Below are 14,938 nucleotides of genomic sequence, written 5' to 3' on the forward strand. Positions count from 1 at the left end.
TCATAACGCCAAACACATAAAAAACGCACTGCATTTTCACACAACGCAAACAAATTACGAAAACGTGCTGCGTTTTCTCACACCACACAAAAAGAACAAAACACTATGGAAATGTTTTAAGGGGATGCAAAAACGTGACGGATGGCGTTGTGTAGAGCTGCACGATTCTGGCTAAATTGAGAATCGAATTTTTTTTTGCTTAAAATAAAGATCACAATTTTCTCACGATTCTGTTGATGTAAAATAAAGATTAATATGAGTCGGCAATTATTATTGTTTTTTCTCAAACATATAGTAAAACGACAACAACAATAATATTATGTGTATTATGTGTATGTGTATATTATATTTTCGATTAATTGTGCAGCTCTAGTGCTGTGTCGTGATTATATTGCTCAGTGAAGATGTAGGTGATCTTTGAAAGGCGAGTTTTTTTTGTTTGTTTATTTAACATTCTGATTCCCTTGACTTTTGTAATTTATTAGCCCAAATAACAGTAAAATAAATAGCCGGATCCATCACTTTAACATCCTCTTGAAACATTTCCGTTGTGTTATGTGCAATTTGAAAGTGTTGTGAGAGTGCAGTGCGTTTTCATAATTTGTTTGCATTTTGAGTAAATGCAGCGTGTTTTCATAAATTGCGTTGTGAGTAAATGCAGCGTGTTATATTTGTTTGCGTTGTGTGAAAACGCAGCATGTTTTTTTAAAAATATATTTGCATTGTGACGATTTGCAGCACGTGTGTTAAACGGATGAAGATCTTTCTTAATTTGCTGACGTTTTTTGTAGTTGCATGTGTTTTCTTAAATTGCAGCACGTTAAGCTCTCCACCACCATATTGATGGCCTTCAATCTCTTAGACTGTAAACTACACGCGTCAGTAAAATTATTCCTGAACTTGAAGCATCAGACAGTCATCATTCATTGCATGTCATTTGAGATCTTTAAGAATTGTCTCTGCAGTTGGATCCATAAACATTTGTAATTATGTGCAATAACAAGTCCATTATAACCTGCACAACTTGTATCCCTAAATACACTGTTCTACATGACCAAATCATGAAGTCAGAAGTGGGGTTGGAGGTCTTTGGTATGTGCGAAGTGAATGGATTAACTACACACACACACACACACACACACACACACACACACACACACACGCACACACACACACACACACACACACACACACACACACACACGCACACACACACACACACAGATTAATGGTCTTTAATAAGGTAAAGCTCCAGGGGGGTTTGAGGGGAAAGTTCTAGAATTTGTTGAACAGTTCAGTTCATTCGATGGAGGAAAACTGCAGCATTGAACGACATCTCACTTCAAACCTTATGTGAGTCAGTATGGGTGTTTGTGTGAAGCTGTAGATTGTGAGTTAAAATGGTTCAGCGAATTTGCAAGTGGTTTTGGACAGTCACATGAAAAATTTTACAGCTTTGAGCAGGATGTTTTAGAGGACTATTATGTAAATGCAAAATACTGGTGTCATTTTAATTTTTTTTTTTGCGTTTTATTTTTAAAGAACATCAGCTTCAGAGTAAATGGGCTGTATTCATGTATACTCCCAGAAGCTTTTGGTGAATCAGCTGGAGGGTCTTCTATTTGAATGTGTTTTTTGCACCTATTGTTAAACAGTTTCAGATTCCTATGAATTCATATTTGGTTGAGTTACCATAGCTTTAAGACTGGTTGTGTTTTTACTATTTTTCAGGATTGGAAGTTTTTGGAAATGTGTTCGTTTAAAAAAACTGTTACGGACTTTTTCAGTCAAAGTTGTTGTCATAACATTAAACATTTGCATATTTAAATGTGATCAGTAATTAGCTGATTAAGCAATAAAAGAAGCCGCTAGCCATTTTTGCTGTTTCCTCTGTGTGCAAAAGTGGAAAACGCAGTTAAGCTAATTATCGACAGCAAGTTATCGATGCCGTCATTGATCACTTTTCCATTTTAACCATGGACAAACGTGAGGGGAAACGTGCATTAGGTATAGCGGGTCATGTGAGGACAGGCCACATATGCAATGTGATTCTGCTGTCTCAATCATTATTTGAAGGAAGTATTGTAGGGTCATTATCTTGAATCAGACGAGCATTGAGAGAAACTCAATGACTCTCACCGCCACAGTAAGATTGTGGTGTCAGTTAACTGAGGGTAACGGTAGAATGAACTCATAAAAATACTGAGGTTCAAGCTTTTTATCTTTGCTCTTCTTCCTGATATAAACTGCAGCCATTTTGTCCCAGTTTGAGTGCTTTTTTTCAGGCCTTCTCTCTCTTTCTCTCTGTAAATGGGATAGAACAGTGGAAATTTGTGCTGAGTGTGTTCTCTAAACTGTTTTGGATTTTAGTACAAGAACCTGTGCCAGTTAGTTCAAATATTTGCTCTAATTATCCTTTTCAGTGGAGTGATTTCTTTCATGACTTGTGCTGGTTTCAAGTTTTGTGTGGGATTGCATGTGGGCTTGTTAATTGATTGAGGAGTTTAAGAAATGCAAGTCATTTGTTGACAATTTGCATTTTAGCTGGCCAGAGGGATTTCACATTTGAACTGATCCAAACCTGAGTAAGCAGCTTTTCAAACTACTGCATAGGCGGCTACCTTGAAAAACAGCAATAAACTGAATTGAATCTGCAAATGTGGTGCATAAAAGTGCAACAATACTGCCTGTTAACGTTTTCAGCAGCCTTGCTTCTGAAAGATTTTTAAAATACATTTTTCCCTAGAAAATGTTCTTTGTGAAAGTGCTGTCTATAGGCAAAAACCAAACAAACAAGCTTTATTGAGGGGGAAAAATAAAACACTTGCAAAATGTGTAAGGTTGCGTGCAAGTGGTTTTAAAGTGTAGAGCGAAACTGACCGTGTCAAATGTATTGTTAGTTTGGAGAAACTTATTTATTGCAAAAATTTAAGTGACACAACAAAAGCAACAAATTTAGCAATGATAATGGCACTGGAAAAAAGTTGACATTAAAAGAATTTTGAAAAAGTAAACAGAATCGGCACACTGCCACATTATCTCTCAAAAGACTATTTAAACAATAATACATTTTAGAGGAGTAATCACAATACCGTAAAACTGTGAAACCGTGATTTTTTTTTTTTCAAGGTTATACCATCAGAATCTTATACCCACGCCTACATACAGTATATATAGGTGGAAATGTACAGCTTAGTAAAGTCCTTTCTCTCATTTGTTTGAGAAAGGTCAGGATAGATCAGGTAAGGAGAACTCCCAAGGATTAAACACTAGATGTCTTTTGGCACCCCTTAAAGAAAATAATGTGTTGAATTTTAAAGATGTAAACTTTTTATACAGCGGCACAGTAGTTAGTGCTGTCGCCTCAAATCTAGAAGTTAGCTGGTTCGAGCCCCGGTTGGCTCCAAGGGCATTTATGTGTGGAGTTTGCATTTAATTTATCTAAATTGCCAGTTGTATATGTGTATGTATGTCCTGGTCCTCCAGGTTGAGTGCTGAGCATTGGGCTAACAACCCACCTCGTAAAAATAAGATCTTACGAAACACCACTGTGGTGTGGCTTAAGATCAACTTCAATATAAACAACCCTGGAAGTAAATAAAGTTTTTATACCCTGGGTTGCAGGACTAAAAAAATCAGGTAGGAGTAGCTATGCGCTCATAAAAATAAATAAAATGTATACTTATAGACCCTTTTAGTGAATGGATATTTAAAGAACCATTTTCATAAATAGTAATATAAAGTATAAAGAACTTTTTTTTAACACTAATGAACTTTTAAGTTCTTCGTGGAATCAGCAATTCCAGGAAAAATTCTTTAGTTTTAACATTGTGTGTATCGCTTCATGGCATTATATAATGAACATTACAGAGGAAGCTGTTGCTGAGAAATTGTAACTCAAGTTTATTAAGGTGAGAACCAGATGATTAATAAACGGTCATATACTTTATTATATTATATCAGGGTATCCACGGGGTCTTAAAATGTATTAAATGTCAAATGGTAAATTTTAGGCCTTAAAGTCTTAAATCTACTGAAATGTTGTGTTGTAGGTCCTAAATCTTTTTAACAGGTCTTAACTTTCCTTTGTTCCTGTATAACTACTCAATCTGGCCATTAATGCCCATAAAATCACCAACAATCCCAATCTAAATAAAACTTTTTATTTAAAAATAGAATTTAATTACTTTCCTCACAGTAACATTTACTTGAAAGTCATTTATTTACTGCTGAACATAATGACCTGACTGACATTTTTTATTATTAAATTATTACTATTGTAGACTTAAGTAATTGACAGCTATGTTTTCTTCTATTCTTTGTAAGGGTTATAGGGTTTGTTAATGGATATATGTGAAATTTTAATAAAAATATTCAAACTAAATTATTATTATTATTATTATTATTATTATTATTATATTATTAAATGTATTAAAATTAAAAACAATTTGATGGGGTAAGTGAAAACCTTTTCTAACTTCGCCTTGTACAAGTCTAAAATGTCATACATAATGGTCTTAAAGTCTTAACATTAACTTTGTGAAACATGCAGAAACCCTGTGTATATCTATCACATGAAATGAGACAATCAAACGAACCACACATTGAGGGTCTATTGTGCTTGGACACATTAAATGGTTTTCTAAAATGTGGATTGGTGAAATACTTGAATTTGTACAAAAATAACGCTCTTACAAAAGTGTTAAAACCACTGGTGTATATTAAGGGCTGCACGATATATAATTTCACTATCGATATCACAATGTTTGCATTCGCAATAGTCACATCGCAGCATCTGTAATGTGGAGTTGGGATTATTAAAGCTGATCAGCAATAAAGAATGTACAGTGTTTACATTTTACATTATATTTGATTATTCAGTAGGGGCAGGACAAAATAGAAATATGTATGAGGTGGCGCTTGTAATAGCGGATCGAACATGTATAGCTGTTGCAATTCTAAGAAATATATGTGCTGTCAATGAAAGAAATGCATCTTACAACTGTCATGCATTTTTCCTTCTTCATTTACAAATATCAGGATGTATTGTGGATGATGATATATCGCTGATTTCGTGATCTATCATTATCTTGGGCAAAATATCATGATAATATCGTATCATATCATATTAATGTACCTAAATGTCCGACTTATATCGCTTTTACCTTTGCTCTATCTTATTTATTTACTCCTCTAAATTCTTTGATTTACTACTCTACAAGTTTATTCTCCCAATAAATCTAAGTTAATGATTTCTTTCCAAATAGAGCTATTCAATCATCTGCTGAAGCCGTATTCATATCATAGTATAAATCTCAAAAAAATTTATATATTTCAATGTCAGATTTTTCCAATTTTTATTGAGGTTAAAAGGCATCAAGAATAGACTGACATTTCTATAGATTATTAAATCATCAAACACTACATTTTGGAGGGGATAAAGTAATTTGTTTTTTTTAAATTTAGATGCAAATACTATTATGAACCTATTCTAGATCGCTTCTTTGTGTTATTGTGTGAAATGTCATTGTTCTGTGTCTGTGTGTGAGGGCTAATGAATAAAGGCAGGGTGAATGTTCTAAGAATAGTGTCAGAGAACCTTTGGTGGGTCCACTGTGTAGACCACACCCATCGTGCGCACACACACCCTGACCAGGCAGAACTACAGATTCTTAGTTCCTGTTTCATGAAGCCATGAACTATTTTTATCCTGAATCCACCTCAGGATTGAGAGAGTCCCTCAACTGACCGATATACTGTTCCAAACGTGCTGCTACACTCATACAAACACACACAAACCTGCCATTACTCACAGAGGGCGAAAGCGAAATTGAGAGAGTGATGAGTGAGTGTTTTGCTGGAAGTTGTGTAGGCTATATTATGAACTCTCCCAGACACAAAGGAAAGAGCAGAAATTTTCTACAGTTGTTGGGAAATTTCTGCTTGTTCTTTCTTTGTTCCAACTGGATGATGTAAGCTTGTGAAACTGCAGAAGTAGGGTTTATTCACACACACGCAAAAGACTAAAATCAAATCAATCACCTCATGCTAGAGTCATTCCTAGAGTGCTGAATAGTTGCCAAAGGAAGCACATTTAATTTCAGACACACACATAAAACGCACCTGGATTTGAAACGTGCTGTTTCACAATACAGTACAGTCATTTCATAACTTGCCCAGGTTTCACGATTTCAGTCTTTTTTGTGAATAATAACTAATGGTCAGTTATTACAGTCTAAAGCAGGGGTGCTCAATCTTTTTTTATAAAGGGCCAAAAAACAAACTTGACTGAAGGCTGTGGACCAAAGTGAAATATTCCAAATCGTATTACATTAAATTTGCCATGGGAAATGTCCTAATTTATTTGCTAATATTTAAAAATAACTTTTAAAATGTTGTTTTAAAATATAAATTATTGATTCAGTATCATTTTACTGTTTTATAATGAATGTATTAGAGTAAAAACATAAACAATCCCATTTATAATGCAATAGAGTTCAATGCTGAATACACTAGTCGAGCTGCTCCTGCCTTTACCTTGATTTGCTTACCAATGTCTTGTGCAGCTGACAATATTTCCATTTTAAAAGTCTGATTCAATTACAACTTTTAATTGAAACACAACATTTTTTGGCAGCTCCTCAATTAAACAAAGAAACTACAGGTTACATTAAATTGAAATGATAATCTTTGTCAGACGTTCACCCCAACCAACTCCCCATCACTCTCCCTCTCTTTTCAGATGGGATGGTGGGCCAAACTAAAGGTTATCATCGGCCAACTTTGGTCTGCAGGCCCTACTTTGGGCACCTCTGGTCTAAAGCATGAACACATCTTATTTAGGGATGTACTGATCTCTCTTTTTTTTTTTTTCTTTTTTTTTCTTTTTTTTTTGTCCCCAATATGATTTGATTTATTTAAAATAATATAATAGTGCTACATTAGGAAAATGATGGTGGTTAAACTCACTCCAATTTATTACGCTGACGGCTACATGGGACTGTAATGCATTAAAGGTGAAAACAAAAGTCTATAATTTACATTGGTTAAATTTAAATGGTAGTGTAAAATAAAAACCCTTTTTTACTCTGTCGAAAACGCCTCACTCTACAGTGAACCTGCCTCTCTTTGACACTGCTGAAATGGCAAAGCTTTCTTGAGGTCACGTTAAGTGCTAATGCTAACTTTATCCAAATGAAACAAACAATAATTATATATGTATAAAAAAATCTACACCTACATCCTTTAAATGCAGTTTTGATGTAAGGCCAGCTTCATATTGCCTGAGGTTGTTAGTCAGTCAGCCGGAAAATGTACACACAGGCAATTTTTCTTTCCACTCCTCCTGGGACACTTCCTTACTGTGTAATATGAGTCCATTTTACTACTTCAGAAATTCTGTGTAAGGACACATGTGAGCCTCTAAAGTTGCATCCAAACACGCAGTAGACTGCATGGAGGATTGCTTCAAATATGAAAGGCACAGTTTTTAGCTGCTTTGTTATCTGTTTAAGAAAGACGCGTGAGGAGGGAATAGTCTATAGTTTGCTTGGAGATGAGCACATGTTAAGAACTAGCAGGTTACATCTAAACATTCAACCACACCGGTTATGGCACATAAATACACTCATGTAGTTTATAAAACCAAGCTGTATGTTTTCATTTCAACTTGTCTGAGCTGACAGACACTCAAAAACCTAATTATGGACACGTGTCCACCAAGTGTTTTGCAACTGTCAAAGCATTTAAATAGAGGTGCCCAACCTTGTTCCTGGAGATCTGCCTTCCTACAGAGTTTAGATGCAACCTTGATTAAATGCACCCATTTTTAATTACTAAATGTGCTATCAGATCCTACTTAGCTGGTTTAGTTGTTCAATCAGGGTTGGATCTGAACTCTGCGGGAAGTTCGATTTCCAGGAAAGGGGTTGAGCATCCCTTTTTTTTATAAAATGTCAAGCGCTCAACATAAAGCGTAAAGCATGCTCAGTGTCTGACTACAAAGCCGGCATTTTAGAAATGCGCTGCCTATATTAACAATTGCTCAGCTGGTGTTTCTGTAGTGCAAAAATGCTTCAGTGGACATGTGCACTAAACACAAAAAAATCTACAAAAGTAAAAAATTTCATCCGATGCTACATTTAGAAAAAAAAAACAAAAAAACATCTTGCTAAATACACTTATTTTGGACTTATTCATGCAAAAAAGCTGGGGAAAATATTCAGTAGACTCCATTAATCTAAGATGCCCATGGCAAAGACCTGCACAGGTCCTTTTTGGTAAAGCCGCACCCACAATAATTAAAAGAACACCTGGGCTGCATCCGAAATTGCATACTACCATATTATATAGTACGCTAAAATCAGTATGCGAGCCGGGTAGTATGTCCGAATTAACAGAATTCAAAAACCAGTGTGCGAGAAGTACCCGGATGACCTCCTACTTCCGGCGAGATTCTGAAATGTGCATCGTATGGAGCATTGCTATCCCATGATGCCCCACGACAGAATTCATTAATGTGAGTGAAGTGACATCACGCGTGTGGGTAGGTAATGTGATCATGTCAAAATGGTGGATGTAGTACGTCAGATTTCCATTCATACTAACATACATACTGTATAGAACGTAATTTTCTAACGGCTGAGTAGTACTTTTAAATTCAAATGTAGCACCTACTGAGTAGTGATCGGTTTTGGATGCAGCCTTGGTCGGTCATGCAACAACAGCAATAATGTCCGTACCCAATCCTACCCATTTGAGATACACACCACGACACTAACTGCATCCGTATGAGCATGTGCATGACATCATCATCAGTGTGACTCGTCTCTCTCAAAACTCTACAAACCACTAGAAGGTAAGCTGCCATCAAAGCCTAAGTGTAACGCAGGAAAGAGACCAGTAGCACCACGATGAGCTTAAATCTTTATTCAAGTTGTGATAAGAGCATAGTCAAGTGCTTGTTGTCCGTCGGTTGCCACACATTTGCCTACAATGCTGCTCACTGATTGACTACTGGACCCAAAATCTGCCCTCATCTGTTTATTTCCAACTCGCACCACAAATGACATGAGTAATTATTCTTCCCGTTACATCAAATATTAGCACTTTACCTGACTCTGGCCCCTGGTTCTTTGCCGATCTTGTTCCCAATGCTTTCCTGTCTACTGTCCTGACAAAAAAAAAGTATAATACCCTTTTGTATATATATTTTTTAACCCAACAGTTGGATTTGTTCAAGCTTGACTCAAATTTATGTGAAACAAGCCAGAATTATTGGAGTATAAACTAATAGTAAAGCAAATCTAATTAAGTGTACTAAACGGATGATGTTGAGATTTAGGGAATATGCAATTAAACTTAATTTAGTACTTTTGATCAAACTAATAGGATTTAGCTCATAGTCACAGAAATTATATTCCTGTGCCAATATGGCAAACAGTCATGTAAACACGTTAATCAGATTATTATAGATCTGCTCACAGTTAATACAGCCAAGACCAAGCTTTCCTTAAACTTTTAATCGCTCCAGCTGTCAACATAACCTTCTGTGCAGTCCATGTTGTTTATTTGTTTTTTTAAATTCAGAGATTACACAAAGAAAGCGATACTAAATGTTAGTTACAGTGGAATTGCAATGTTCATGGCACCATTGTTTTAAATCTGCAGCTTTGCATGAGTTACCTCCGAGAACATTCTGTACGCCATTGAGCAGTTAGGTTTTAGGTGCCATATCAAATTGGCAGTACTGAATGAAGCTCTGTTGAGACCACCTCACAATAGGCTGGCATTACACACATGCATACATTACATGCTGCTGTTGTACTGCCTTTATATTTTCATGTAGCTAACAGTTTAGCTATGCATTCCTGTTGCAACCTGTGCTCTGTTTATGACATCTGTGTGACAGCATTGTAATGTAAAGCATTGGGCTTCACGTACAGTCTGTTAAAGGTGCAGTAGGTGATCTACCAAAATGCTAAGCATTAGCATAATAGCATTGAAAACACAGTCCCTCCCCTGTCGTCCAAAGTCACGCCTCCTGAAATCACGAATGTGCACCGTAAAGGTGACCGTAGACAACCCACTAGACCATGTCATTCGCCAGTTAGAAAACTTTATAATACTAAAATTCTGAACAAAAAACTGTATTATATCGAGCACGTTTTCAATTGTGTAGCAAGCAAAACTTGTCATAATGTGCAATATTTCATGCATGCAAGCATCGCTGGTCTCACTTTCTCACACGCTTTGTTCTAAAGCGGCTACTGTATGATTAGTGGTTGGCCGGTGACATGCAGAAATTACACTTTTTACTAAGCCATACATGCTATTTTAGACCGAATATTTAGAGTAACATGGTAAACAATATAACGAGCACGTCACAGGTTGTCGTGGTTCAAAAATGAACCGATGTGAATATAAAACCAACTTCACCTCAGTAAAGCAGGCTAAGCAGAATAGCGCTATTTAAAATGGTTTTAAAACATAAAACATAACATTACCTGTCTAAAAGAAACACTTCAGCCAAGGTGTCATCCTTCCTCCAGCGTGCAAAAATAACTCCAATATTGATTGTAAAAAGTTTTGATTCAGCATTTGTTTTTACTGCTGTCACTCTCTCGTGTGCACGTGAAAACGACAGATCTGTCTGCATGAACAGGAGTGCGCAGATGTACAAATGTTGACAGACAGTTTGGGCTACTTATCAGAGTTATGGGGATTATCTGCCCAACTTATTTTAATTGGATGAACATTTTTTTTAGGCTTGTGCCTTACCCAGAATATGAAAACATACATGCATTCTTCATACATAAATACATTTAGCTCATTTACTTTAATCATTACTATTAGAATGTGAAGAGACTTTCAACCAGCACAATAAAAATGTTTCTGAAGACAATCACCTACAGCACATTTAAGAAAATGCCTTTATCGCCACCATTACTGATATTTGTGAGTTGTCCCCTGATTTCTGAAATATTGGATTTTCTTATTTGAAAACTGCATATTGATTGGTTTAGCCCAGTGTTCATGATCAAAGATATTGTTATGGCCATGAAGCAATGTTACTAGATATACTATACAACAATGTGTCTTTCATTTAGCAAACACGAGATATTTAATACACTGAAATATTTGCAGAAAATATATGTGGAATTAAAATGAAATCAAAATGAAATGTATATATTCATGAGTATGTATAGGTTCCATATTATTTGCCTTATAGGCTTAACTGACTTTATAGTGTGACCGTATATGCCGTAGTGACCAAGAGTTGCTTCTAAAAATGGAAAAAATACAACTTTTGAAGTCTTGTAGAATAAAGTGAAATATAAGCTGCTTTTTTTGCTGAAAGTATTGGTCTCTACCAAAGCTGTAACCTCTCTTTAGCACTTCTTATCACAAGCTTTAACAGGAATCTACGTCATTGACTTCGAGAAAGTTGATGTCTTAATGCGATAGTTCACCCAAAAATTAATTCTTTTATCATTTTCTCACCCTCCTTTTGGTCCTAATCTTAGTTTCTTTCTTTTGAACACAAAATAAGATATTTTGAACTATGTTGAACTGCTTTGACTTCCATTGCATTTATGGAGGTCAACGTATACCACTTTTCAGCATTATTCTAAATATCTTCTTTTGTGTTCAACAGTAAATGTGAGTAAATGGTGAGTGAGTTTCATTTATGAGTGAACTGTCTCTTTAAGAGTCTCAGTATGGACACTGGCCTGCCTTACAGGCAGCTGCTAGATAAAGCAGGGCATTATGGGATAGCTGAGCTGAGCTGTAGGTGTGTACCTAAACTAAGCTATTTATCTCTCTCAGACACACACACATATGTGATCGATGCAGTTAAAATGATTTAGTCCAGTAAAAGAGCTTTTTGTGGACCATGTCGGTCAAGCTCAAATAGTTATTTTCACACAGATGTCTATTTTTCATAAATGTAAAGAAGCGACATTTTGTAAAAGTTAAAAGAGCTGAAATTTCAGTTTTCTGTTATTTGTTCAGTTAAGAATTGAATGGAAAGTCATTCAGATTTCTCTGAACGATCTGTTATTATTAGTAGGTGTGTTGTGATTGATTGTCTAGTAAGAGTAGGAAGTGAGGCACATCTCCATGGTTGCTGGAGGAGTGTAGATCTGCATCCTGTGAGCTGGAGAGAAAGAGACAGCAAGAGAAGAGAGACGGGGCATATCTTTTTCCATTTGTCCCTCTTGCTGTTTCCTTCTATTGTTTTTATCTTATCCAGACTTCCAGAGCACAATCAATCATGTTAAAATAGCAAGGCACACTTTGGAGCATAGATTTACCAAACAAACACACACACACACACACACACACACACACACACACACACACACACACACACACACACACACACACAGTACACATATAATCATGCACCCTCACAAATCTGAACACACAGGCACAATATGTATCGAAAGCATTTGTGTTGCAGTACATTCTATTCGCTTGTTTGACGTCACGCGAAGCACCTTCCGGGTCCAAGCGCTATATCTAACTGTATGGGGAGACTCAACAAATGGTAATAATAAATGTTTACAAAGTGGTGTAATTCTTTCGAAAAATCACAAACGCAATATATATAGATTTATGCCTAATATCAGATGGCCAGAAAGTCATAGATTTTTTTAGAAATTGTTAAAATTTTTGGATTTGTGATACAATAATTTCAGAGACTGTTGTGTACAGCATGATTTTATATAAAATTCACTTTAATGTGTGGTATGACTAAAAAGTGGTCATAAATGAATATTTTCTCACTTCAAATAAGTAGCGGCTTGGACCCGGAAACAGTATTTCATACGTCACAAGCAGATTGGTCAAATTAGTAATATCTGGCAAAGGATTGTTTTATGCTCTGCAAGGTTGAATTTAGTAACTATAACTGAATTTAATAAGCTTTTAAGCTGCAATATTTCATGTTTAATCATTTATGAAATGAAACTTATTCCACTGATCAACAGCTATTCCATCCTTCAGTGTCACATGACGCATCTGAAATGATCTTAACATGCTGAGTTGGTGCTCAAGAAACATTTCTTACCACAGTTTTACTCTATATCTTTGCTCATATATGAAAGAACAGCCCTAATTTGAAATATGAATCTTTATGCAAAATTATATTTAAAAAATTCTGTCACTTATCTTAATCTTAAAAAAGGAAAAGTTATTTTGTACTAAAAAACCGTTTGAATTCTCGAATATTAGTTTGTTTTATGCTCTGCAGACCTGTAGCCAGCCTGGCGAAAGGGGTGGTTCTATTTTTTTCTCAAAAAAGTGAACCTTTTTGCAGATATTTGCCTCTTATTCTATTTAATTATGAGATTTAAATACTGTATTTAGGTTACATTTTAAGCACTATTTTTAGCTGAATTAGCTTGTTGGGTGGTCACCATAACCAGAGTTTTTGATGTACCAAAAATATTTCCTAAATATTTAGAAAAAAAAAAAAGACATATTTATTTTTAAAATACAAATTTATTACATCAAATCATCAATAGGAAAAAACGTTTTACATTTAAAAACTGTAGCCTATTGTAATTTATTAGGCAAATAACAAACTGGCCGAGTTTGAATCTGGCCATTTTAATAATAATAATAATATTAATAATTTAGAACTTTAAAATTGTTCTATCCTCTCTTCATGAATCACAACAATAGCCAAAATAGTATTCAAATTGATTTTAATATCAGCTGCTTTTGGTGCTTCACACTTTTTTATTGGTCATGTTTTCTTTCAAGAATAAGGTTCAAGATTTAGAATTAAAGTTCTGTTTTAAAATGTTTTCTCTGTTTAAAAAAAAAATACAGTAGCCAAAGATGACTTGGTGTATGTCAGATGTTTTTTTGCACAGCTGTATGTTTGACTCATGAAACATAATAGTTTGCATTGGCCAATACTGCTTAACTGAAGTGGATTCCACTTGGTCTTAAAGTCAAAATAGGGAAAAATTCTGGACCTTTGTCAGTGAGGGGTGGGTCTTCCGAACCTCCCATGGCGACAGGCCTGATCTGTGTACACTGAAAAAGTTATTCTATGATGATATCCCTGGATTTGCTACATTTTTTACGTTATGTGGTTGTAAACAATTTATTTGGGTTGAATTTAAACAAACAAATGAAGTTGAACATTACTAAATGTAATTTGTTTGTTTAAATTCAACATATAAATTATTTGCTGACATCCTTTTTTTCAGTGTACTGCATCTCTGTTGGTGTTTTCTCTCTGTTACTACCTCCAATCTTCATTTATTGACATTTGATGTTATTTGTTTGTTGATTTTCAGATCAGCGTTCGTGTGACTACGATGGATGCAGAGCTGGAGTTTGCCATCCAACCCAGCACCACCGGGAAACAGTTATTTGACCAGGTTCGTGTGTGGCCTCTTTTTTTTTCTACTTCTTTGTAGGAATAACCTCCTAAATATAACTATACATTAAATGTGTTCTGCTATTTAATTTTTGCTGCGAACAGACAAACAATTTGGCGGTGAAGGCCGTGTCAGAGAAGCTGTGTGTGCATGTTTAGTTTAAGAACTGGAAATCCTTCTTGTGGGGGATTTCACCCTCCCTCCATCCTTCCTCTTTCTGACTCTGCTTCTTCCTCGGCCTGTAATTCTGTACAGTCCCCTCTTCCTCACTCTTAGTCACTGTGTCACGTTCATGAAGTCGCTCTTTCTGAGACTCGATAATAGGCGGCTTTGTTCCTGAGCAACCTTTAATTTCTCATACAAACACACACGCTCATGCAGACCTACACACAGCCTTCATTCTTCAGCCAGTTGTGTAGGTTTTAGAGTCCCGTTTGTTTCCATCAGGCAAGTCTTTAGTTTGAGTTGAGGGTTCAGAGTTAGAAGGACTGAACTTGTTGTAATAGTCAATAATTTTACAATAGTTGCAAAAAAAA

At 35.6% G+C, this 14,938-nt stretch overlaps 1 protein-coding gene across 2 annotated transcripts in view; it reads left to right on the top strand.

Annotated features, from left to right (window-relative positions):
• Positions 1–14,938, top strand: part of msna (moesin a) — a 44,007-nt gene that overhangs the window by 6,275 nt on the left and 22,794 nt on the right. Inside the window, exon 2 of one of the 2 annotated variants that reach the window (XM_056457612.1) lies at positions 14,319–14,402. In XM_056457612.1, coding sequence (XP_056313587.1) covers positions 14,319–14,402 — 84 coding nt within the window. Of the gene's footprint in view, positions 1–14,318; positions 14,403–14,938 lie in introns of those variants that run through there. The other variant, XM_056457613.1, reaches the window with a different exon arrangement.

Source organism: Danio aesculapii, chromosome 5, assembly GCF_903798145.1.
Source record: "Danio aesculapii chromosome 5, fDanAes4.1, whole genome shotgun sequence".
NCBI lineage: Eukaryota > Metazoa > Chordata > Actinopteri > Cypriniformes > Danionidae > Danio > Danio aesculapii.